The 26,433-nt window shown below is 44.9% G+C and overlaps 1 protein-coding gene across 1 annotated transcript in view; it reads left to right on the top strand.

Annotated features, from left to right (window-relative positions):
• Positions 1-26,433, top strand: part of Tbcd (tubulin folding cofactor D) — a 168,648-nt gene that overhangs the window by 94,314 nt on the left and 47,901 nt on the right. The window contains exons 15-17 of the mRNA XM_034508080.2: positions 7,857-7,914; positions 14,610-14,639; positions 18,666-18,751. Coding sequence (XP_034363971.1) covers positions 7,857-7,914; positions 14,610-14,639; positions 18,666-18,751 — 174 coding nt within the window. The remainder of the gene's footprint in view (positions 1-7,856; positions 7,915-14,609; positions 14,640-18,665; positions 18,752-26,433) is intronic.

The following is a 26,433-nucleotide window of genomic DNA, read 5'->3' as shown; positions in this document are numbered from 1 at the left end:
GGGAAGGGGCAAGAGCCCAGCTGTCCAGGGCCTTCTGCTGAGCCTCAGGCCTGTCCATAGCTGTGACCTCCCTGCTTCCCATGCCACTGATGTAGATGCATTCTTTGTTTGCTGTTTATGTGGCTTTCAGGGAGCTTCTTGCAACTGTTTCTTGTCCTCATCCTCAACTTTCTCGATGTGTATTGTTCAAGTAGCATTCTTTTGTTCGCAACTGTCGCAGAGCAGTGAAGCGCCTTTACATTGATGGTGGCATGTTCAGTCCCACAGGCTCTGTCAGGTGGGTAGCTGTAGTCAGTGAGAAGAGGGTACAGTGTTGAGTAGGAGACAGGCGTAGAGCCAGGCGTGACCGTGATGTGACCCTGACGTGACAGCACCAGTGACCTGCCAGGAGATTGTGAGGGATGGGAGGACAATTGGCTCTGATGTGCATTTGATTCCAGTTTCAAAGTGAAAACAGTCGTGGCAGATTCTGTTCAGTCTAACAGTTTGGTTCAGAGAGCAACAATCCCCCAGGATGCCATGCCTTGACCTTCTCCCCCCTCTGATCCAGGCTATAGGAAGGCAGACGACCTGAGGGAGGGAGTAATAAAGGGAACAGGGGCTGACCTGCTGGCCTGGAGCATGTGGCCATGTTATCGGGAGTGTGTAGCTATCTTCTGCTTTATTTTTGTTGAATGTGGGGACTCGAGGGCATTCTGCAGCTTTGGAAGGCAGGAGGTACAGATGAGAGGTCCTAACCAACTTCCTCATGATTGGAGGGACCCGTGGGGCACCTGGTCCTGAGGGAAAAGCCAGGGTTACAGAATTCCCACCAGAGTGCCTGTTTTACTCCATGCTATAGAACTTGTATCACAACAGTGCTTGATCTCTGGGTGGGTTTTGTAAAGGAAGGAGACATCTGTGAAAAAGCCTGGCTCTGAAGTCGGCTGCTGCGTCTTGGTGTCATGGCTGCAGGCGGGTCTTTGGGCTCGGCTCCATCTTCTCCTGCTCCAGCTTTCCCCACACTTAGAACAGTATGGTGAGGCGTTTCCTTAGCTGCTGGAGGAACATGGTACCTTTTGCTTCAGGGTCACCATTTACTACTCAGGGAAGAAAAGGCAACTGCACATCCGAGCAGAGGTCCTTCCCATCCTTCACAGGCTCCTGGCAGATCATCACTGCCATGTCAGGGTCACACCTGGCTCCATGCTCACCTCCTACTCAACACGCTGTTCTCTTTCCATACTTGGGCGGGAACACAAAAAGGCTCTCTGCGCTGGCCCTGCACAAGCTTTTAGTCACGAGGTTACTGTCTGAGGAAGTAGAAGGTGGCCCAGATTGAGATTGGCATGGTCTTCTCAGAACTTACTCGAAGTGAGCTTGCTCTGAGTGTGGGGTGTGCCACGGCAAGATAAGAGGTCTTCTGCATGTTGGGTTGAGGCATTGGGTGTGGTGTGGAGAGTGCGGCTTCTGTTGAGACATAGTGGGTGAGCACAGACATGTGCTTCATTTTATGTACAGCGCAGTCTCTAGAGTGACCCTGAATCTCCTGGCCAAGGAAGAGTTGTTATACAGCCATTTCTGCCTGTAGTCTGTAGAAATTCTTGTGGGTCCACGGGTTTCTTTGGGCTTGGAGAGTTTGGACTTGCTGGCTTGTGGGACAAGCCCGAGGGGTTGCTGGGGTGCTCATGTCGGGATGTTGTGCATGGAAACTGTAGCTGTCTGGTTGCAGGGCTGCCAGCTTCTGCTTCACAGTTGTCTGATTCTAAGGTGGCAGCCAGCAGATGGGCAGCAGTGCCCTTTGGAGCTGAGCTGCTGCAGATTTCTATCCGGTTAGACAGGTTCTGGGAAACCTGTACCTGGCCCTTCCTGGCCCATCTGACTCCAGGCATCAGCGGGGGAGGGCATCTGGTGAGTCAGGTGCGCCAGTGAGCTTGGGGCATGCACTACCTCCTGCCTGAAGCTCCATGTCTGAGTATCGGTCGGGTGTGCCCTGCAGACCTGCTTGTGAGGTTCGTCATGAGTGACCATGCTTTTTAATTATCAGGTTTTAAGCCCATTATTTCTAGTACATGATAAAATCTTGGTATCTTTACTTTCACAAACTTCTCAGCGTATCCTGTACAAGTACAGTTGAGATCCAAATATAGTTCCCAGAATAAACTAGAACCAGGGAGGTGATGTGAGGAGGTGAGGTGATGTGAGGAGTCCTGTTGCACTGGTGCCTGGTGCAGTGAAAAGCCAGGAGCCTTTCTAACTTTTGGTTGAATAAGCTGGATTAGTTAGTTGTTCTTACCTCATAGTGCTAACTCTGCTTTGGGAATTTTAAAAGATTTTCAAGGCATGTTTTTATCTTTCTGAAATTGTCTTGATTACCTTTTGAAACCATCTTTTTTTGTTTTTGAGCAGACAGGTGGAGCCAGAATACTGTTTTGTGGCACAAGTCTGGCCTTCTGAAAAGCCCAGTGCAAGGCAGGAAGAGTAGTAGGATGTGATGTGGAAACGTGTTGGTGTTGGGGTGGCTGTGTCTTCTGTAGGTGATTCCTTCTAACCAGAAGTCAAAGTCTGATCTACAGGAAGGAAAGGAAGGCAAGCTGTCTGCTGCTGCCAGCGCTCTCTGCTGTCACCGTCCAGTGATTTCCTCACCTGAAACTCTTTTGTAAGCTGAGCTCCTGTTGACGTTCACTCCGCCCAGGCACAGACCCGCCTGTGCCAGGGGCAGCTCCTGACTCTCACCTCCACTGTGCAAACCGGCAGGGCAGCGTGGGCTGCCTGTGAACGGCCTAGGATTGGCTCTGTAGGATCTCTTCCTCCAGGGCAAGATTGTCCTGGAAAAAAAAAAATAAGGAAATAGCAAGCATTGCTCAAAGCTATGTCTTATTCTTCTCAGCCTCTCTGAATGGCCCAGCTTCCAGAGGAGAAGAAAACTGTGTGGAGGAGAAGGCCAGCAATTGGAGACAGTCTTGGTCTGCCAGGCCCAACTTTGTATTGGCTTGGCTGTGACCCCAAAGCACATGGTTCTGCTTATGGCTTAGAGAAATTCAGTAAAATGCAGGGCTTATATTTTAATGTGAATTGCAACTAAAAAAAAAAAAAAAACAACATGGAGTTTCACAATGAGCTATTAGTCTTCTCTTTAAAAAAATTGCTTCAGAATGGGAGTGCTGTTTCCCATGTAGAGGCAAGTGTGCTTGCTTCGGAGTGCTACACAGTATCACACAAATGGGGTGAATGCTGTTCTCACTGTGTCTGCTGAGCCAAGGTGTAAGACTGTGGGGAAGGATCGGGCAGGCTAAGGCATGCCACTCACTTTCCCTAGGTTTGGACCAGAAAGAGGATCCCTTCTGTGTGGTTCAGTCCTGGTGAGCTGGCTTACAGCTTCCCCAGAGACATTAAGCAGGTGGGCACACCCACAAACACCTCTCCTCACCGAGGCTTCCACTGTGGTACCAGGCGTTGCTCTTTAGGTTTTCTCTGGAGTGAGAAGACTAGTGACTTTTCCACAGGATCATCCTGCTGTGGATGAGTGAGGCCCAGGTGAAGGTTAGAACACGTAGAAGCAGTGACTGAGGAAGATACTTTCCTGTTTCTGTTTGACTAATATCATTAAATGCCTTTGTGCTCGAAACTTATTGTATTCCTAAATAAGCCAGTCTTGTTCTGAGAGTAGTTTTAAGGGATTCAGTCCTTTAGCGATGGCTCAGTGGCTGAGTGCACTGGCTGCTCTTCTAGAGGACTTGGGGTCAGTGCTGCCCTCTGAGGGCAGCTCATAACTGTCTGTAACTCCAGTCCCAGGGACTCTGAAGCTCTCTTCAGGCATCTTTAGGCTTAGCACACATGTGGTACACACACACACACACACACACACACACACACACACACACACACAGAGTGAAATGGTAAAAAAAAAGAATTTAGCCCAATTTGGAAGTCTTTAAAAACCTGTTATAGTTGGGCGGTGGTGGACCACGACTTTAGTCCTAGCACCCTGGAGGCAGAGGCAGGCAGATCTCTGTAAATTTAAGGTCAGCCTGGTCTACTGGGTGAGGGTGCTACACAGTTGATACACAGAGAAACCCTGTTTCAAAAAGCAAACATTTTTGTATCGTAAGTACATGCAGATTTGTTGTAATTAGCTTAGAAGTTTACTGTTACTTAAAAAGCAGTGTTTTCCGAATATTGTTACAGTTAACTCAGTGTAATCTCTGAAGTTTGATGAACCGTGTAAATCCTAATTTGTGCCTGTAATCTTAGCACTTGAGATGCTAGGCGAAGAGAATTACTGTGAGTTCAAGGCAGCCTGGGCCACAGGATGAGTACTTATCCTGATGCCCTTTCTTAAAAAAAGAAAGAAAATTATTAATGAAGCAATGACTCTTAAGGCGTTTGCTGAAGGGAAAGCTAACTTGATGGAAGTTTCTCTTGGCTGTGCTGATGTTACATATGGGCTTTCTCTGTGTTGACAGCCCGTTTTGGACTCTGAATCCCTGTCCCACTCCTTGTGGTTTATGGCTCACTGTGCTTACTCATACCTTGGAGAGGTCTGCATGGAGCAGCTTGTGGATGCTCCGTGTCAGAGGCCAAGAGCTGTCACCGGCAGTATCACTGCCCAGAGAAGAATGGTTGCAGTGTTCCTAGGCTCTGAGGATCATGGCAGCTGGGGCTTTGGGGCGCACACAGACCTGTCACAGTGGTTGTGGGAAGGGTGGCCCCATAAGCAAGGTAGGTGGCTAAGGCCTGCTCATCTGCCTTCCAACTGGACATGGCCCACATGGAAGGAGCTACTACTTGGAGCTTCCTGTGTAGATGCTGAGCACAGGAGAGATGCCTACAGATTCATGTATGTGGTGCTCCCTCAGCCACCATATACCTGAGAAGGATAAGTAGGGTTGGGAAGGGCCCCCCACCCCCACCCCAGGGCCTACCCTAACCCTAGCACCTTATCGGGTCTTATCTGCAGCTGTAGATCTGCCTAGTAATCTGTGGAAAGTGCTTTAGGAAAAATTGGGCAGAGCCCTATCCCTCGGAGGAAGGAAGTGAATGACTCTCTTGCTGACATCAGCCTCTTGTACAGCTATGGCTTTATCTGCACAGGCTGCATACTGGTTGGAATTTTCCTCATCCCATGCCCAATGCCTGGATGGATAGAATGTGTAGAGGGCTGTGAAAAAGCAGCTTTATTTTCTGAATGGCTGACTCCTCTAGATGAACACTTGGTTGAAATTGGACTTTGGTCAGTTTGCCCAGGGAAAATGATATTCTTTCTGCCCCCATCTTCTAAGATGTTCCCTGAACCTTGAGGCAGGCTCTCTCTCTCTCTCGCTCTCTGTGTGTGTGTGTGTGGGGGGGGGTGGGGGTGGGTGTGTGGGTGTGTGGGTGTAGGTGTAGCAAATGTTTTTTTTTGTTTTTTTTAAACAGCAGTAGGTACGTGGCTTGTGAGTTACTAGGAGACCACCTGTATTCAGGCCTCAGTCAGCTTTATGATCTGAAGACTGTTCATAAACGCTGCTGTGGTGTGCTAAAGGTAGAAACAATTTTAAAATATTCACGATGAGGTAGGATGAATCCTCTGTTGTTATAAATCAGATTTCTCTGCTTTTCAGTGTGCCAAGGTGTAATTACCACAAGCCAGGAAAGTTGGGCCCCTGCTCCTCTCTCATCTTCATATCGGAATTAAAGACAGTTCTTTGTCACCTGTCTTGTTGCCCGAGTTCTCTCCTGTGGCTTATCATACCTGCTTATCAGCACTCTGATTTTTTTTTAACATTAAAATTAAAGTGTGTGTGTGTGTGTGTGTGTGTGTGTGTGTGTGTGTGTGTGTGTGTGTGCATGCTTGTGTTTGAAGACCTATGTGTGGAGGTCAGAGGACAGCTCACAGAGAGTTGGTTATCTCTTTTACCATGTGCAACCTGGGGTCAAACTCAGGTCATTAGGCTTGGTGATGTGCCAAGTCATCTTGCTGCTCTCAGTTCTTGTTCTTGAGGATTGTTTGTTTGTTTAGCTTTCTGGACCCCAAAGACCTTCTTTTGTTTGTTTGTTTTGTTTTGTTTTGGTTTTGGTTTTTTCAAGACAGGGTTTCTCTGTGTAGCCCTGGCTGTCCTGGAACTCACTCTGTAGACCAGGCTGGCCTGGAACTCAGAAATCCGCCTGCCTCTGCCTCCCAAGTGCTGGGATTAAAGGTGTATGCCACCACTGCCTGGCTCCCCAAAGACCTTCTGATCACTTCTGTCCTCTTTTCTTCCCTCTGGTGATCCCTGGTTGGTACTTGGAGTCTAGGATTGAAGGCATCCTTCTCCCACGTGCTGCTTTCATTGAGTGCAAGGCTCCAACCTCATCTGTGGAGGCTACTTGTCCCTGCCCAGGCTCATAGGAGGTGGTAGCCCAAGAATATGAGTGTTAAGAGGATAGCCCGTGGTCTTGCAGCTCTGTGTCCTGTACCTGATACACAGTGCCTACTGCATGCTGGGAAAGGTGAAATAAGATTGAAAAACAGACTTGGCTGCTCCATGGTCCTTGCACCTTGCTGTTTTCTGAGAAAATCCCTGAGACTCTAAGGGATGTGGGAACCAAAAAAAGAGGAATCCCAGATGGGGAAATGCTTCCCTGGGAAGTGTTCCCCTTGGAGTGGGGGACCCATAGCAGTAACTGGTGGTGGATGCGGGAGAGGTGAGAGGCATGAGATGGGGAGGAGCAAGGACTTTCTAGATTCTGACAATAATGAAGTTTGGTGTATAAGAAGATGACTTAATTAAAGCCTGTTGAGTGTCTTGAGAACTTGAAAAGTTGGGTTAGTGTGACATTATTGAGTCTAGCTGTAGGAAAGATTGCGACTTAGCAGCTGCTTTCCATGTGCTGTCTCCATGGTGACCGCTGTAACTGGCTGCCTGCCTGTTAGCAGGTTTTCATTACTTTACCAAATACTTGAAGGACATCACTTTCTAAAGAAAAGGCTCATTTTGACCTGTGGTCTGGGTCCTCCTGGGTCAAGAGGCTACATGTTGTATGTTGTAGTGACTGTCTTGCCAGGGGAGTCCTGAGCAGTAGCATCACTTTGAAAAGGGCAGAGAGCAGAGTGTATGGTGTGTCTTCTTTTGTGAAACCCAGGGGATCCAGCTTGGTTTGCATCCTGCTGACCTCATCTCATCCTCATTATGCCCCATATCTCTCAACCCCGATGTAGACAGTGCATGCCCCATCATGCCTCACACTGGGCCAAACCTGTGGGAAATGCTGAAACCATATGTTTGGGTGCTTCCAAGGGTCAGGCTGCCTGCAGGGTGCATGGAGTTCTTGCTGCTCAGTGTATAGGCAGCTGTGGTCTAGGAGTGTTGGTGTCAGCCACCCAGCCATGACCATTGCATACGGCCACCTCTCATCTTCTACAGCTGTTTATCATGATCCCAGCAGGCCAAGGGCGTTGTTCTCCCAGGCACTAGAGGCTCAACGTATACCATCTAAGGACATATGTTAGGGCTGGGGCTGTATACAATGTTTGTATACAATGTTTGAGGCTACTTGAATCTGTGTCCAGCACGTGAGCAAAGGAGTGAACGCTGGAACGATGGCACACGGTCTATGCCTGTGCTTGTTGTGTGTATAGGTCAGAAAACAGCTTTGGGTATCATCATCAGGAGTCCACCTCTGTTGAGGCAGGGTCTCCTGTTGGCCTGGTATTCAGCCATTAGGCTAGACTGGCTGGGCATCAGTCCTAGGGAACCGCCTGTCTACCTCCCAGCTCTGAGATTACGAGCATATGCCACCTTGCCAACATTTTCATGAGGGATCTCATGCTTGTAAGACAAGCAGTTTACTGACGGAGCTATTTTCCCAGCCCTTGCATATTTCATTTTAATTAATCGTTTTCCTTGTTTTTACAGTGCCCTGGTCATTGCTGCTGTATTTGACCGAAATGTGAACTGCAGAAGAGCAGCCTCTGTGAGTTTCATTTTCCCCAGTGCATTCCTTTCCTGGAGGTGGGGCTGTAACTGTTGCCAGTGTCCTGTATGTGGGCCTCTGTCTCTTTGGAAAACCCATACCCCTTGGCATCAAAGGGGATCAGATGAAAGAACTGAGCGAAACAGTCACCATGGTAACACTTGTAGGGCATTAACTGTGGGATTCTTGAGGAGGTCAGGGTTGAATAAGCATAGGGGGATAGGTTTCTGTTCAATCACCAGGCTAAATTCAAGGTAGCCCAGGCTCTGCAGAGAAGAAAATTACCCTGTGTTTCTAACCTTCATGACATGGTAGGGCTGGTCCAGGGATGACAGGACAGGGCAGTGGAGACTTCATGCTCTAGGAGGAGCTGTTACTAAGCTATGGTTAGCTCTGCTTTCCTGGCCACATTGGAGTGGATATCCCTGGGTGTGCTTTAGCCTTGCAGCTGCCTGTGGGTCTTATGTTTTGAACTTAGTTACTCAGGTCCCCCAAGATCCAGCTTTTGGGATGGGTTTGGATAGAAGGAGCTTGAGTAGCGCTGGGTGCCAGCAGAGATGTTGGTTAGAGTCCCTGTTCCATCTACCTTTGGCTTGCCGTATCTGAGCAGTAACGAGACTGAGTCTCATGAATTGCGAGGGGAAGAGACATATGTTTTCCTAGGGTTGCCTGCATGGGGTGCTGCAGCTGTGGCTGACTCCACATAGGTGACTGCTGTGACCAGTGACTGAGGCCAGGTCTGTGAGTGCTGTGGGAGGCTGGACCTCAGAGGAGCAATGCAGGCTCTCTCAAGAGTGCTCTGGTGCCTTAGTCTGTGGCTGTCTTCCCATCACAGACAGGCGAGCGGTTGAACACATTTGGGTTTCTTGGGAATCGAGGGGAAGACTCTGAGAGAGGTGCAGGGCTGAGACTTGCTCTGGCTGTGAGGTGTGAGGAGCTGGGAGTACCCATGGTTTGAGTACAGGGGCTCCATCCACATCCTTGTTTCAGTTGGTCATGGAGACGGACTGTGAGTGATATACTATTACAACTGCTTTGAGACTGAGGGAAAGGTCAGGGGTGTTTGTTAGTGCCAACAGATGTCCAAAATATGAAGGGGCTCTGGTTGAGTTGGCAATGTTGCAGTTATATTCTGTGTGAATGGGAGCCAGGCCTCAGAGTAGGATGGAGAGGAGACTCCTGAGGTCAGGTAGAACCATGGAGCTGGGGGAAGAGGAACATTATCCTGACTTGCATGTTGGCGGGAACTTCCTGTTTAGCAGGCTGAAGAGTTCTTTCCTATAACTACTTTCATTTTATTCATGTTTTAAAATTGTGAACAGGTATTTGATTCTGAGGTAATGAAGAGGCCTTTGGCTTTTGCTCTGCTGACATGGTATACGGTGAAGTTGCTTTTCAGACTCTGAACCAGCCCTCCATTCTTGTTCTAACGTCCCTTCTTTGTAGGCCCTTCTCTTATGTTAGACTCGGTTTGTCGATGTTCTCAAGAACACAATTTCTGAGTCTGTTCATGAGGGTTATTAGTCTTTTGCCTGCTTTTGAACTGAAGGTGAGCTAGTACCACGGAGAGGGTACAAGTATTTCTCTTCTATTTTGTTCCATAGTTTTTAAGAGATTGATGTTTTTATTTGGTACTATTTTCTTAAGAACCCTTTCTAACATTTTTTTTTTTTTTTTTTTTTTGGAAAAATATTCTACTACTTTCTATAGTTTTTGCTTAATAGAGATCTGCCCAGCTTTCTTGTTTCTCAAGTCAAGACTTTGTCCCTTCTTCTCTGTTGTTAATTGAAGTGATTTGCTATAATCACAGGCTTCAACTGATTTTATCTTCTCTCTCACTGTGGCCCCTGGCTTGTTCCATTGCCTGTCACAAATGATGGAGTTTCTGTCTTGTTGCATGGTTGCTGGCCTCTGGCTGCACTGCTGTACACTCAGGTCCGGTGTGCTGGAGCTCCTGTGCATCCACTGGTGCCTCAGCCACGTGTCTGGCATGGCAGCCAGCATACTGGGTTCTCATTTGGAGACCCTGTGGAGGGCTGAGCAAGCCCAGCTGTTCTCCTGCTGCATCCTAGGCTCTCAGCCAAGGGGCCGGGCCTCTGGCATTCTGGTCAGGTGACTTTTGAGGTTTTGCTGGCTCAGGATGCCTGTGGTCTTCCATGGCTGCTGTTGGCTCTCTGCCTGCATCTGTACTGAGAAGCAGCCAGGACGCCAGCACCTCCCCAGAGTCCTTTAAAACTGTCCATGTCCCCATGGGGACTCCATTTTGTCTGTATGTTAGTAGGAATCCATTTCTTGTGAGGTCTTAGCAGTCTTGCCTTTATAGTTAATTGATAGTAACTTTAAGTCTGATGTGTAATAAAATTTTATAATAAATCTATACTAATATATTTTTATGTTTTCTTTTTTGTTTTCTATAACCTAAGACATATTTGTGGGAAGCAACAATAAAATCAAAACCCTATGGCTTTATGTGGCCTGGGACAAAGTAAAAAAACAAAACAAAACTCTTATAAATCAGGTGTTTTTTTTTGTTTTTTTTTTTTTTTTAAAAAACTTGAAATTAGAACCTTATTAAACTAGCAGGAAATTCTTTGTGTTCCTTTTGAGGTCAGCACTCTTTACATAGTAGACTGTAGGATTTAAACACAGGAACGTGAGGGGTGCCTCTGTGTGAGGCTCATTTGGAGGCATCTGGGTTCTCTAGTGAAGGAAGAGCGTCTTGCTAGGAGCTGTTTCTTCATGCAGACTCCTTGGTTTCACTCTCGGTGTGTGAGCTGTCTTTTCAAACCTGGCCAGAGTCCAGGAGGTTGAGCAGTGAAGTGCCCACAAGTTGCCAGTTCTGTGGCCTTACCTTTCATTTGATCGTTGTCCCATAGCCTGGTCCTGGGCTCCTTGTCTGGTGGCCATGGTGCTTCTAAGTTAGTAAGGCCATTGTTCTGGATCCTAATTAGAGTTGGGTTTCTTCCTGGTGGTCAGCACTTGGGCTGGATAGTAGAGTCCTGGCGTGGCTTGGTGGAAAGAACTAGTTCATTGCTGTTGACAACTTCAGGTTTTACATTCTAGACAGTATCCAGCAGACTAGATGTGCTGACTTTGTGAACAGGCCTGTTCTTCTCCTAAGGACGGGTAATGGCTGTGGCTTTGTGGGAAGCTTGGAATGAAGAATAGAGAGAGAATGAGGGTGTGCATGCAAACACACACACACACACACACACACACACACACACACACACACACACACACACACACACACTTTTAAATCTGTCAACCAGTATTTCATTTGATGTTTCATTCTGATTCTTCCCCCCCCCCCCTTTTTGCCTTTTATTTTGACATTAATGAGATTTCCCTGAGGAGTTATAAGAATATAGGAAAGTCTGAGTCTGCTTTCCCTTGCTCTCTCCTGGGTAACATCACATGTTATACTAAGACAACTCAGCAGTCCTAGTCAGGACTCTCAGTTGTATGTGTCTGTGTGCATGATTGATTCTGTGTGGCTCCATCTCACACATATCTGTGAATCACCTACACAGTAGCCCTTATCACAGAGGTCCCCAAATGATCCTGTCAACCATGGCTGCTTCTTTCTTCACTGCTGCGGACTATCAATCTACTTTCTAGTTTTGTAACACTGTTACATCTAAAAAGTGGTAGTAGTTGAGACTGGAATACCCACTGAGTGTGTCCAGTATGTTGGGAAGTTCCAGGCCATTGCCTTCTATTGTGAGTGGGTTTGTTCTATACCTGAGCCCTGGTGTGTTAAACCATTTACCTGTAAAAGGGCATCTGGGTTGCTGCTTGCTCCGGGTTATGATGAACAGTGTAGTGAGAATTCTGGAATTTTTGTTTGTTTTCGTTTTAATCCCAGGTTTGGGGATATGGGGCTGCTTTGCAGCAGCTGGCTATGATTTTCCTTATGCTGTAGCAGAGACATTGTTTTTGCCAGATGCAGATGATTTCTGTGATTATATGACGTTTGGAATTCTGGGAATTTTTCAGAGACTATATAAATGTTAGAGGGGTTGGTTATTGATAGTCATTCAAGGTGGTTGGTTGTGATTTGTTAGTAATTTTTACTCAAAGAAGAAACAAAGGGAAAAAATAGATTTAGGGATATTTTCTCTCTCTGTCTCTGTCTCTGTCTCTGTCTCTGTCTCTCTCTCTCTCTCTCTCTCTCTGCCTCTCTCTCTCTCTCTCTCTGTCTCTCTCTCTCTCTCTCCTTTCTTTCCTATCTAGTGAAAGGAGGCAAAACAGGGTAGGGGTAAAGGTTGGAAAAAAGAAGCAACAGAGTAGCTAAGCCCAGCCACAGAGCACAGGTCTCCTATGAGCATGGCTTCTGTTTCTTAGGATATATACCTAGAGTACAATTTCTGGGTCCCAGCTTGTAGGATGCTGCTAGACAGTGCCTGTCTCTAGGATTCTAGCGGTCCCCAGGGTGGCTGTACTTACTCTGTGTTCTCCCATCTTTGCTAAGGCATCTGTCACTTAAGGTGAGGGGCGTTGCCTGCTTTCTTCCTGGTCACTGTGCTGTTTGACTTTTGCTGATAAGCGTGTGGTGGTTTTATTTCCTTCCCTGTGATGATGCCGAGTCTGTTTGGGATGCACATTTGCTGTCTGTGTCCTCCTGAGTAAGATGTGTTTCTTCACGTCTCAGTCATTGTCTAGTTGGATGGCTAGTTTTTACTGCTGAGTTTGGAGAACTCTTTTGGATTCCAGATGTTTGTCCTTTATATTGTGTGCATGTTTGCGAGCGCTTCCTCTGTGGTTGTTCTCCTCCACCCACAGTATCTCCATAACAGGTTTCAGCCTTGCTTGTCTGTTTCTTTGGTGAGTACTTTCAGTGTAAAGGCTACAAACCACTTAGCCCTGTTACCAGCATTCTTCTTTTTCTGTCTGTGCTGATAGCATATTCTGCAGTGATGTCTATGTGGTCTGTCTTCATATTGTGTTGGGTGATCCCCTAACCTCTTATTTTGAAGATTGTTTCAACATAAATCTTGTATTAGTTTTTACTTTGAAGATGTTCCTGCTTGTAAGTGTTACCATTATGTTGACATTGACACTGTATCTCCTTATATCACCTTTCTTTGGTGTCCGTTTGTTTCTTTAAGAATTGGCTACAAAGGCCAGGTGATGGTGGCTCAGGCCATTAATCCTAGCACTTGGGAGGCAGAGGCAGGCAGATCTCTGAGTTCCAGGACAGCCTGGTCTACAGACCCAGAATAGCCAGGACTACATAGAGATAATCCTGTCTTGAAAAAACAAACAGGCAGACCAAAACAAAACAAAACAAAACCCACTAAAGAATTGACTGCAAGGGGCCTGAGCAATAGCTCAAGGGTGAAGAACATTGGCTGTTCTCACAGAGGAGATCCCAGTTCAGTACTCAGCACCCACATGCTACCATCCATAACAGTTCTAAGGGGTTAAACATCCTCTTCTGACCTGCCCAGGCACTAGGCATGTGTGTGGTGCACCTACATACAGGCAGGCAAAACATGCACATATACAAATAAAACAAAATGTAAATCTTAAAGGGAGGGGTTGCAGAAGTTATAAAATGGTAAGAAGCAAAAAGCATCTTGTTTTCCCCTCTTGAAATTTGGTGGTGACTCTCCTAGTACCTCTGCCCCGACTGTGAAGCTCTGTCCTGGTGCTTACCAGTCCTGTGGGGTTGATGTATCACCCTGGGCTCCTGTGATTCAGGTCACTTTTTCTTTGCATATATGAGTGCTCTCAGCCCCCTAACCCGTATTGGAATGTCTACCTAGGTAAGTGTGTTTCTTCGGTTACCTCCTCCTTGCACCCTGTGCCTGTCCCCACCTCTGCTCACCAGAGTGACACACAGCGCATGCTTGTGTGTAGCTAGGTAAGGGCGTTTCTTCAGTTACCTCCTCCTTGCACCCTGTGCCTGTCCCCACCTCTGCTCACCAGAGTGACACACGGCGCATGCTTGTGTGGAGCTTTGCTCCATCCCGTATGAAGCTGGTGTCAGCGCCTGTCTCTAGCCCTGGCTGGAACTCAGCTGTGTATGCTTTGGGGAAAGTTCAAACCCCACTAGGCAATAAGTGGCATGAGGGATCATTGTTAAGTTGTCAGACAGTGTGAGAGACAGAGAACGTTGCCACCAAAGAAAGAAGAGTCATCCATACAAGGTTTTTCTAGAAGTACTTAGTTTTCTTTAAGTTTAGATGGGACATTGCCAGCCCTGGTTCCGTGCCTGGCATGTCGGCCTCACGTAGCTCCGAGAGCTGATTGGAGACAGGTGTGCTTTAGGAGGCGGATCTGAGGTGTTGGGGACGGTGGTGAGCTGTGATCATGGAATTCCTACAAGTGTGTGTTTTAGGAGCTGGCGTCTACTTACTGACCTTGTGTAGTTTGCTCTCAGAGTTAAATTCCAGAACCTCCATTGGGGCATTAGTGTGAAAGCGTATTCCTAGTGTGAAAGGCCACTGTCAAGTTCCATCTGATCTTCTAAATAGAATTCTTACCCTGTGGCTTTAAAGAGCACTAGGACATAACAGCAGTGACAAGCCACCCCCAGGGCTCTGGTCAGCCAACAAAGAGGACTTTTATTTAAAAAGTAAAGCCATGGGTCATTTACACTGTACTGTATTTGTTTTGAATTTCTCTTCTGGGTGTTTAGCAGAAGCAAACCTTACTCACCTGCTGTGTTTGTTCTCTTTGCTCCTTAGGCTGCCTTCCAGGAGAACGTGGGGAGACAGGTATGGCCACTTTATAAATCTTTATTTCTGAAACTTCCTGTAGGCTTAGAGGTAGGATCCCTGGCAGCTTTAGTTTCATATTTTCTTGTATTGTTGGGTGTGGGTAATGAATGAGGCTTACCTCAGAGCAAGCTAATAAACATGGCAGTTCTGATCCGAGACTCACCATAATGTGGTGACCAGGGAGCACCGATACCCATTTATCTTTCAGGAGACCCCGTGTATGAGTGTTTCAGGCAGGTTGGGATCTTGCCTCACGTATTGCTGAGGGCTGTACATGTGTCAGGCACCAGGTGGCTTGCAGGAGGTAAGCGAGTCCCTAGGTCCTGTAGGCCCTGGCCCTTTCCTAGCTTGTGATTTGGAGGCTGGCTCCTTTGTAATATGTTCTGGCTTCACCTTCCAGAAGCCCTGACCCCACAACTGTTCTTGGTGTTCACTACTGCTGCAGCTGTGCTTGGGGTGGACTCTTGATACCTATTACAGGCCTTGGAAGTAGGGTTTAAATTCATTCATGTGTAAGATTCTGGCACATTGGGGTGTAAATTCAGTCTAGCAGGAGGCTGGAGAGGGGCTAGGGCATTGGTTCTTAATCTGTGGTTGGCTACCCCTTTGTGGGTGGTCTAATGACTCTTACACAGAGGTTGCCTAAGACTGTCAGAAAACAGATATTTACATTATGATTCATAACAATAGCAACATTACAGTTATAAAGTAGCAATGAAAATAATTTTATGACTATGGATCACTACAATATGTGGAACTGTTGTGAAAGGGTTATATCATTAGGAAGGTTTGAGAACCACTGGGTTAGGGTCTGAAAAAGGTGGCAGCTACTAAGATACATCTGGATAGGGAGGAGTAGCCCCTGAGAGAAAACAGTTAAGAATGATTGCTTTAGGGTTTTATCTTAGTTAGGGTTTTATTGCTGTGAAGAGATACCATGCCCATAGCAGCTCTTATAAAGTAGAACATTTCACTGGGGCTGGCTCACAGTTTAGAGGTTTAGCTCATTATTGTCATGGTAGGAAAACATGATGCTGGAGAGGTAGCTGAGACGTCTGTGGATTCACAGGCAGCAGCAAGAGACTATGAGCCACCAGATTTGGCTTGAGGTTCTCAGCTCTCAAAGCCCACCCCTAGTGACACACTTCGTCCAACAATGCCACACCTGCTCCAACAAGGCTGCTCCAGTAAGGCCACAACTCTTAATAGTGCCACTCCCCATGGCCAAGCCTTTAAACGCATTAGCCGCTGTGCCACTGCCGGGTCACTATGTCCATGTCATTCCTATTCAAACCACCACAGGTTTCTTGCTAAATGGTGGCTTGGGCGCTGTTAATGTTACAAGTGAGGAAGGTCGAAGGATAGCTGGGCACTATAGAGATGTGCAGAATAGACTCTTGTGAAGGATGATGGGGTTAGAGAGGTCTCAGCCAAGATGGACGTGCTCTAGGTGAGAGAACCTGTAGATGGCTTCTTGGGTCAAGAATATTGTGAGGACTGATGTGTTTATAGTAGGGGAAGTGACAGGAAGTAACAGGTTTGCCCAGTGACCCAGTCCTCCACTGGGTTAGTCTGCTTGTGATGAAGGTCTTGATACCAGCATTGATTAGATCCTGGCCACGACCCCTAAGTGGCTAGTTGAGTGGGCTCTACAACAGGGATGTGTGTGTGTGTGTGTGTGTGTGTGTGTGTGTGTGTGTGTATGTCTGCTCTGTTCCTGTCCTGTAGCCCAGGAGTCTTTGCGAGTTATGATTAGCCAGTGAGCAGTTGCCATGTCTAGGACCAGCATGAGGCTGCATTGTTCTGTGGCTGGGACACATGGTGTTGTTGGGACACGGCTCTGTGCAGGTGGTTTGCCCAGACCCCAGACTACCCTGTATTCAAGTGAGAACACTGGAGTGCAAGGTGGTTAGTCCCCTTTCTGGGAAGGAAGGACAGCCATCTGGCCAGGCAGAGCCTTAGCCTATTGCTTGTTCTGGTTGAATGATATGGGTACTGCTGAGCTCGGTTCAGACCTGTTTTTCCTTCTTGGTCACAGACAAACCTGTGCTTCCACTTGCTTGCCCAGTCATGTGCTTTTGTCTTCTTGTAAATCAGGCTGCAGTAGCAGTACCTTTACTTGGGCAGTGGGCTTCTCTCTCACAAATGAGAGAATGAGTCTGGGGTCTCCTTGATAAATAACTACACAATCCAAAGCATTTTTGTAAAGCAAAGAGTTTTACTTATGCAGAAAACCTCAAAGCCACTGAACCCAGCAAGCAAGCACCCAGTAGGGGTCCTTCTCTGCTTCTAACCCCAAGGCAAGGGATTCTGTGCCACACTCTGGGTGTATTAAGTGGTTAGAACTTGGACTCATATAACTTAATTGGCTAATTCAAAATGGACCAGCATTTTGCTAGGGAGAAGGATCTTGAGCATATATCTTGATTTTAAGAATACATTAACCTGGAGGGATTGTAGCCGAATGGTGTCTTTACCAATTTCTTTACACATGGAATTTCCTCTGTCTTCTTTTAATTCTGATAGAAAAGACAGTATATTTCGTTTACATTAATCAGGGTTTAGGTTAGCTTGTGAAAGGCTGAAGGCACTGAGGATGGTAATGAAGGTAGGCTGCATGAAGAGTTGCTTCCTCTGCTGGCTATGTTTTCCATCCTGGGCTGATAGTGGCGGCTTTTTCTCTCTCAGGCTGTGCCTGGGGTGCTCCTAAGGGCCGATGTCAGGGAGGGCTCAGACCTCAGGGGCTTTGGTTAGGCCTGGGTCTTCAGCTCCTCTGGATTCCAGATGGGTAAAGCACCTCATCAGGTCCTCAGACTAACTGGCTTTTACATATAGCTTGAGGATTAAGCTTTTGTCTTTGACATTGTCTCTGTGGCAATAAATCAATAAATTTCTACATGAACTGGAGAGATGGCTCAGTGGTTAAGAGCACTGACTGCTCTTTCAGAGGTCCTGAGTTCAATTCCTAGCACCCACATGGTGGCTCACAACCATCTGTAATGGGATCTGATGCCCTCTTTTGGTGTGTCTGAAGACAGCTACAGTGTACTCATGTACATTAAATGAATAAATAAACCTTAAAAATAAATTTCTACATGAAATTCAAACTCAAGTTGTAGATTTCTTTGTGCCAGTTTCTTTGTATCTGGTCACACACATGCATATGCTCTTACATGCAGCTCTGTGGTGTGCTAGCTGGCCGTGCAGAGGGGAGACACCTTGTGTTTGAGCAGATTGACCCCTGTGTGAGGGATGGGCATGTGGCAGGGAGGTGCTGGTGGTGTGTGCCTGTTGCTTTTCTTGGCTTTTGCTTGTCAGACTTGTGCCAACTTCGTGCACAGATAGGGAACCTCACCTCCTACAGGGATGGAGCCCCTTCTGGGACAATAGCTATAAAGCTTTCTATTTATTTACATTTTTAAAGAAAGTTAACTATATGGTTTCTAGATCATAATATTTTTTTCGCCACAAGTTATAATATTAGGTAACACCAATCACGTGACAGTTTTAGGGCAGGGGCTCCACATGGAATATTCTTGGTGGGTGAGGATGGGGACCTGCCTTTGGTTTTTCAGTTTGGGGGACTGATGGCTGCTTTTCCTGATGCTCTTGGAGGTTGGCTATTAGCTCTGAGCCTGATTGTTTCTATCAGCCTCATCCATCCTCATGGCAGCCAGGGAGGTGTAGGCCCTAGTCCAGGTTTCCAAACCGTCCATTGGCCTTCCTGTTCTAACAGGCTCTGGAGGGCCATGCTGTTGTCTTTGTGACTACACAGGGAGACCAAGCACCAAGAGTAACCACTTGAGCACTGTTGAAATCCAGTGTCACTTTTATAGCATTTGAGTTGAAACAGTTAGTTTGAAGAAGGAGTTGTGCTGAGTGCAGCACCTGGCCAGGCAGGGGATGAACACTGACACCAGGTAGCCTTCCGTGAGCCATGTGGCTCAGCCTCAGCCGCCCTGTCGTCACCTCAGAGGTCGTTTTTTCACCTTTCAGTTTCTTCTCTACCTTTCCGTTTTTCAGGGTACTTTCCCTCATGGAATTGATATTTTGACTACAGCAGACTATTTTGCAGTTGGTAACATATCTAACTGTTTCCTGACTATAAGGTAAGTTTTTATGTGTGTAATATAAGTGTAATAGTCTCTTTGCCTTGGTTGTCGTATTTCTTTCTTCATTATCCTGTGGTCTACATATAACTTACGTTGTATAAGGGAACTGAACTAAGAACAGCTTCTGAAACTGTTCTCACACCAAGTTCATCCTCCATGGTGCACACTGTAGAAGGTGGGCACCTGCTTGTGCTTCAGTGTGCTAGCTAGGGCCGCATATCTTCTCTGGTCATTAATCTCCTTGTCCTCCTGGCTTGGTGTTTTTCTGCCCTGGTACCATACAGGGAATAGCCACAAGCACAGCTATGCATGTCCTTCTGTGTGATAGCTTTTCCACCAGGTGTCACACATATATTGATCTTTCAAAATGACATTTTGGATTTGAAGTGACTGTGATTGATTTTTCTTTCTTGTTGTTGTTGTCTGTTTCAATAAAAATGTATTCCAAATTGAAATTATTTGATTGTTTTTCAGATGAGTTATAAAGGTATTTGAGAATTCAGGTCAGGGAATAAATATTTACCCCTTAAGTGCTGTTTTCAGAAATCACATCCAGTTATTCTTGCTTGTATAGCTTAAGTACTAGGGAGCAGTTTCACACTCTAGCACCAATGTGAAAAGGGTATGATGCTTTATGAAGTACCTTATTTGCCTTGAATTAGGAGAAACATGCCAAGTACATTTTTAAAACATTTCTGACCATTGTAAACCCTAGGGGTAGATTTCCTGACAGCTCTGCTGTGCAGACCATGCAGAATTTACACTTCTCCATAACCAGCCTTGACAGACTTTAAAAAAAAACACAAGCAAATAGTAACACCTAAAAACAAAACCAAAAGGTGACCAGTCTCCTTTCCAGGAAGAATGCGACCAAACTTGCCCTCGCCTGTGTGCCCTTGGCCCTCAGTCCAGCACTTCATGTCTGTGTCCACATATTCTTGGTTCTCTGATTATTAGCATGTAAATGTTGTTTATGAGGGTCTATGCCCTTTCTCAGAGATTCTTAGGTAAAATATCTGGTAGTTTGGCTTTGGCAAATTTTACTTGTTGCTAAGGTTTCCACACCAGTCTAAAACATACTATTATGTCCATTCTATAAAAATACACAACAGAACATGACCTAGCTCTAGTGTGTGGGTTTTCCAGTACAGTAGGCCTTTGTGACTCTCAGATTTGAGTACAAGAACAGCTGCTGTATTTTGAGGACAGTCCAATAGCAGGCTTTACCACATCCTAGTACCACAGAGCCTCTGTCCAGGGTCTCACCTCCCCTACTGATATTTCTCTCTCAGCCTGGCTCTTGGAGGGCAGGTTTCACAAGGCTAATAGCAAATGCAAGGTTTCTAGAAGTTCGTGACTGAGAGCACGATGTGGGCCTCAGCCAGCAGGGAGGTGAACACAGTTTGTCCTGAGGTCCCTGTAATAAACAGTTTTATGTCAGCTTGGTAGAAGCTAAAGTCATCTGAGATGAGGGAACCACAGGTAAGAAAATGTTTCTATACAGATCTGGCTATTGGCAAGTCCGTAAGGCATTTTCTTAGGTAGTGATTGATGAGGGAGGCCTACTTTATTGTCTGTGGTGCCATCCCTGGGCTAGTGGCTATAAGAAAGGAGACTGAGCAAGTCATGAGGAGCAAGCCAGTAAGCAGCATCCCTCCATGGCTTCTGCATCAGCTCCTGCCCTGTTTTGAGTCTCTTTTCTGGTTTCCTGCAATGATGAACTGTACTGTGTAAGTGTAAACCAAATAAACCCTTTCCTCTCCATGTTGCTTTGGGCGTGGTGTTTGTCAGAGCAATAGAAACCAGAAGTAAGACAGTTCCCAAATGCACTATGCTTGTTCAGCACTGTGTTCTGATGAATAGAAAGTGGTCTGGAAGTTAGTTCACTGGATCAGATGGTGTTGGGGTACGAAGCTGTGAAGGCAGAGGATGAATGAAGGGTGAGGAAGGGAGTAGCTACCTGGCAGGTCTTCAGAGACACTGGGCCCTCTGTTCTGTCTGTGTTGAATTTCTGGGCTTGTAACTGTCCTCGCTTGGGACAGGATCCAGGCTGTTGTAGAGGAGGTTTTTCTGAACCTGCTTGGTCTGCTATATTGAGTAGATTCAAACGTGGTAGAAGGTCCCCAGGGAGACATTAGTTGGGATGCTGCAGCTGACTCATCACTGTAGGATACAGTGCTCACTCTTGAATGTTAAAGACATATGGCAGACTGAATGTGTTCAGCACGTGCATTTTGATATATTGTGATGTGCAAATCTGTAAATTCACAAGTAAAGGACGTAGTGAGGCCTATGGCCCTCTGCTGTGTGCTCGCTGGGAATCTGATCTTTCACTGAACACAGTGGTTCCCTGTTGTAGGTGCTGCTATAATGTGATTTCTGGCGCTGTTCAGCTTGCTGTGACGCCTGTTGATCTGCAGTTTAGGCATTTTTGAGTTTTTATCATAATAAACAAAGCTCTTGCAAACACTTATTTAGAAATCTTTATGTGGGTGTATATTCTAACTCTCTTATGTAAAGACTAACAGGAGATTTGACTTTGATGAAACTGTGAATGTGTGGTTTTGGCTTCTCCACACCTTCCTGAGACTGGCAGCAGCCAGTCTTTGGGCGTCTTGCCATCCGGAGCATTCGTCTTTGCTGATGGCCATGTAGGACACATTCCCATGGGCTCACTGCCTTGTTACTTCTCTTTTGGGGACATTCCTAGGCAAGTGTAGGTCAGTTTTATACTGAGTTTGATTTTCCTTATATTTTTAGTGCAAACTGTTTGCTAACTATGCCTTTCATTCCTAATAGTTTTACTAATGTGTAATTAACACATTACATGTATACAAAGTATAATGCTTGCTGAGTCTGACAAGGAGGACACTTAAACTGTCAGGTGGGTAAGCTGTCAGGGTTGTGAGCGTATTTGTTACTCATCAAATTCTGTCTTTATTATAGATTGCTTTTCATTTTCTTTAATCTTTTCCCCTTAGCAGGATTATTTAGTGATCCATTCATTTTTATATGTTGTGTCAAGAAGTTCAGGGGGCCAGAGAAAGAACTCAGTGGTTACTATTGCTGTTCTTGCAGAAGATCTGAGTTTGATTCTCAGTACCTGTGTCAGAAGGCTCACAGCTGCCTGTAACTCTAGCTACAAGAGATCGGGCACCCCTTTCTGGCCTCCTCAGGGACTCACACACATGGTATATGCCAACACAGGTTGCACACACATATGGATGAGTATAAAAGTAATAAAAACAGATCCTGTGCATCAGACCAGTCTGATGAGTCTACCTGACCTTAGCCTACTCACACTGTGCCTAACCCCTAGGCCTAGGCTAGGTTAGACATCCTGTGTTCTGATCTAGTCTGGTGAGTTCCTTGGACCTTAGCCCACTTATACCTCCCCCACCCACAGACCTAGTCTGGGTTGCACATCTTGCGTGCTGGCCCAGTCTGGTAAGTTTCTGAAACCCTGCTGGCCTGTGTCATTCCTTCCCCAAGGCCCATAGCCTCAATCACACAGCCTGTACGCTGGCCTAACTTTGTGGCTGCTTAAAACTCTAGGTCATCTGTGCCATCCTCACACTCCCCAGGCACAGATGGGTAAATCAAGCAGAGCCAGTTTGTTCCATTTGTATGCGAAGTCATCTCTGTTGCTCCAGTCTACTTATCAAGACCCACCAGTTCTATAGAAACAAGAATTACCAAGATGAAACTGAGGATACAGAATTTAAAAGAACAGTCATGAACTGATTCGAGAAACTTGAAGATGTGCACACATAGCTCATTTTGTCTCAGATAAGAACTGCCAGAGTGATGCCCAAGAAAGCACACATGGGTGGTGAAGGAAACGAAGACAATTCAGGACTGCAGACCTGAATTCAGTAAAGAGAGAGAAATACTGCAGAGCGCTCAAGCCGAAATGAAGATGGCATTGAAAACTCAGTCACTCAGTCAGAAAACCCAGAGGGGAGCAGTGCAAGTGGAGTGGACCGTGTGGGAGAGAGGACGCTGGACTTGAAGATAAAGTGGAGGAATTAGATCACACAGGCAACAATATGAAAAACAGTTTTAGTTTTTAATTTTTGGGGCGTGTGTGGTTGAGACAGGGTTTTTCTGTATAATCCTGGCTGTCCTGAAACTTGCTCTGTGGGCCAGGCTAGCTTCAAACTCAGAGATCTGTCTACCTCTGCTTCCCGAGCTCTAGGATTAAAGGTGTGTGTACTACCACTGCCTGGCTTGAAAGAAAAAAAAAACAAAAAAACTTCTTAAAACACTAAATGAGCATGTTGGAAATGTGCAACATCATGAAAAAACCAAATCTTTAAATTACAGACATAGAAGGAGAAGAATCCCAGGTCAGTGGCATAGACCATAGATCTTCAGAAGGTTCAAAGAAGAAAATTTCCCCAAGTTAAGGAAAGACATAACCCACAAAGATAGAAGAAAAACAGAGAATACCAAGTAGACAACAGAAAAGAAACTTCCCATGGAATTTTATAATTAACACACTAGTTATGCAGAACAAATAGAGGATAAAGAAAGCTGCAGGAGAAAAACTGCAAGTTAAATATGAAGGAAAACCCATTAGACGAATACAGATTCTCAGTGGAAACCTCGAAATCCAGAAGAGCCCAAAGCAATATATTCCAAGTTGTAAAAGACACGGATACTAACCTAGCCTTCTGTACCAGCAAACTGTTTACCATAGTTGAAAGAGAAAGAAAGCTTTCCATGATATAAACAGGTGAAAAGAATCCATGTTCACCAAATTTTACAAAGAATACTGGAAGCAGTATTTCAGACGGAAGAGATGAAGAAGACTATATATATAGAGTGAATCAATGAAGTTATAATTAGTGAAGCACTAAGCACACAACAAAAAATCAAAATGACAGCAATCAGTAGTTTTCAGTTAGTAGCTAAATATTAGTGACACTTACTTTTCAATCAAAAGCCCTAGGCTAGATGGATGGATTAAGAAACAAAATCCATCTATTATCTATAAAAAACTCAACTGAACTTCAAAGACAGGAACCACTTTAAAACAAAAGGTTGGAAAGAATAAACAAATAGGACCAGGAAGCAAGAAGGTATTGCTATCCTATTATCTGTAGAATAGACTTTAAACTAAATCTATGTTATAAACTTTAAAATAAACCAGAAGAGATAAAGAAGGACACTTCATTCTAATGAAGGGAACAATTAATCAAGAAGACATCACAATCCTAAACAAACATTTATTAATTTCTGTGCACCTAATTTCATACAAAGTGTAGTGCTAGATCTCAAGACGCAGATTAACTTCAACTTAGTAGGTGATTTCAATACCGTACTTTCTTCAACAGACAGGTTTCTAGACATGGAAAGCATCAGAATTTAAACAGCATTATGCATCAAGTGGGCCTAACAGCTATCTCTGGAACTCAAACATCAGAAAATGCATATTCCACTCATCAACCCATAAAAACTTCTCTAAAATAGATACAAAACAAATAACAGATTCAGAAGATTTAAAATGACTCTGTGTATCATATTTGGCCACAATACAACAGAACTTAAAAAGACAGCAATTGAATCTGTACACAGACTTGTGATGAAGATTAAAGAGTGCATTACTGAGTGATGAGTGGGTCAAAGAAGAAATCAAAGGAATAAAACAATTTTTGTAACTAAAAAGAAAACACAGCAAAACATTGTCCTTAAGGGAAATTTACAAGCCACCCACATTTAAAAAAATCGGAGCACAAATAAATGATTTAATGATGTAACTCAAGAATTTGGAAAATCAAGAACAAACCAAATCCAAATGTAGTAGCTGGCAAGAAATAATAAAATAATTTAAAAAAAGAAGAAGAAGAAAAAGACGAGGCCTGACCAAGAGCCAGGGACACTGGAAGGAAAGAGAGCCCCCAGTCTGCTGTTTGGTTAAAGCCTCTCACCAGGTGAGAGTGAAGTGTTCCAGCACAGGCACGTGCTGTGAAGGCTCCCAACATGAGGACACTATTGCTTTCATACAAAAATGTATGCACAATATGAGTGCTAGCAGCCCACCAGGCTTAAGGCCAACAGGTAGATGGCCTAGAATAGGGCCTTGCTGCATGCCTAGGTGGCATTTTTACAGTAAATCTATCCTAATTTACTGCTTCCCATCGATCTTGAATTTTACCTCAAAAAGTATAACTATGTCAGGCATACCTCAGGAACTTCCCTGTGATCTAATTTAGTTTCCCTACAAACAACTCTTACAAGATAATAGCAGTAAAATACAGCAAAATAGTGGACCTTGTAAAGACAAAGGGTGTGCCTCTTTGCAGAGTCATCTGCACCCTTGGGTATATCTTACTTTCAGATTTCTTTATATATTTTTCTTTTAAGGATTTTTATTTAATTTGTATGCATGAACATTTTACCTGCATATATACATGTGTACCATTTGTAAGGCTGGTGCTTGCAAAAATAGGAAAAAAAAGTGTTGAATCACCTGGAACTCAAGTTACAGACCGTTGTAAGCTTCTGTGTTGGTATTGAGACTAGACCTAAGGCCCTCTACAACAAGTGCTTTTCTACAACCAAATATCTCTCTACCCCCGAATATATCTTACTTTCTTCCAGAGTCCCTCTCTCTTAGTACACTACAAAATCTAAGTTAAAATATCTTCTAATAACATTCAACTGTGCTTAAAAGAAGGCCCAGAGAGAAATTAATGACATAGAAACAAGCAAACAACAGAAACAGTATGAAAAATAGATGACTCTATTAGCTGGTTCTCTGGGAGGATAAACAAGATTGTGAGACCCTTGACCCAACCAACCAACCAAAAGAAAGATTACTCAAGTTACCACTCACATACAAATAGGGAAGCATTACAACAGACACCAAAAAGCCCCACAGAATATGTAACATTTCCTGTAGGGGAATACTTTAAAATTGTTTATACTCTATTAAGTCAGAAAAATCTGAAAGAAATGGATGAGTTTCTAGACTCATCCGAACCTCCAGAGTTAAACCAAGAAGAGATCAATAGTTAATAGATCCATAACAAGTAAGAAGATTAAAACAATAATAAAAAGCCTTCCAACTAAAACAAACCCAAGGCCCAAATGGAATCACAGCAGAATTCTGTCAGACTTTTAAAAATACCTACAATCAGTATGTTTTCTGTTATATGTGTTTGTCCACTGTGTGCATTCCTGATGCCAGCATGCAACCTTGGAACTGGAATTGCAAATATTGTGAGCCACCATGTAGACTGGGTGCTGGAAGTGAAATCTGTGCCTGCTACAAGAGCAGTAAGTCACCGTAACTGCTGAGCCATCTTTCCAGCTCCTACAACTAACCCTTCTTAAGTTTTTACAAAACAAAACAAAACAAATAAATAAGCCAGAACAGAAGGAGCACTTCCAAACATCTTTTATGAAGCCCATATAACTTTAATACCAAAACTAAGTAAAGACACATGGAAAAAAGAGAAAACTATAGGCTAGTTTCTCTAATGAATGTAGGTGCAAAAATCCTTAATAAAATACTTGCAAGCACAGAATACAGGTAGGTACATACATACATACATACATACATACATACATTGCATCATCCCCCACAGTTAGGTTGACTTCATCCTGGAAACACAGGCATGTTCACCGTACGTAAATCAGTAAAGCAACAAGTATTATACTTAAAGCCAAAC

Source organism: Arvicanthis niloticus, chromosome 6 (assembly GCF_011762505.2).
Source record: "Arvicanthis niloticus isolate mArvNil1 chromosome 6, mArvNil1.pat.X, whole genome shotgun sequence".
Classification (NCBI taxonomy): domain Eukaryota; kingdom Metazoa; phylum Chordata; class Mammalia; order Rodentia; family Muridae; genus Arvicanthis; species Arvicanthis niloticus.
The sequence above is the reverse complement of the archived record's forward strand: the minus strand, read 5'-3'. Positions and strand labels throughout refer to the sequence as shown.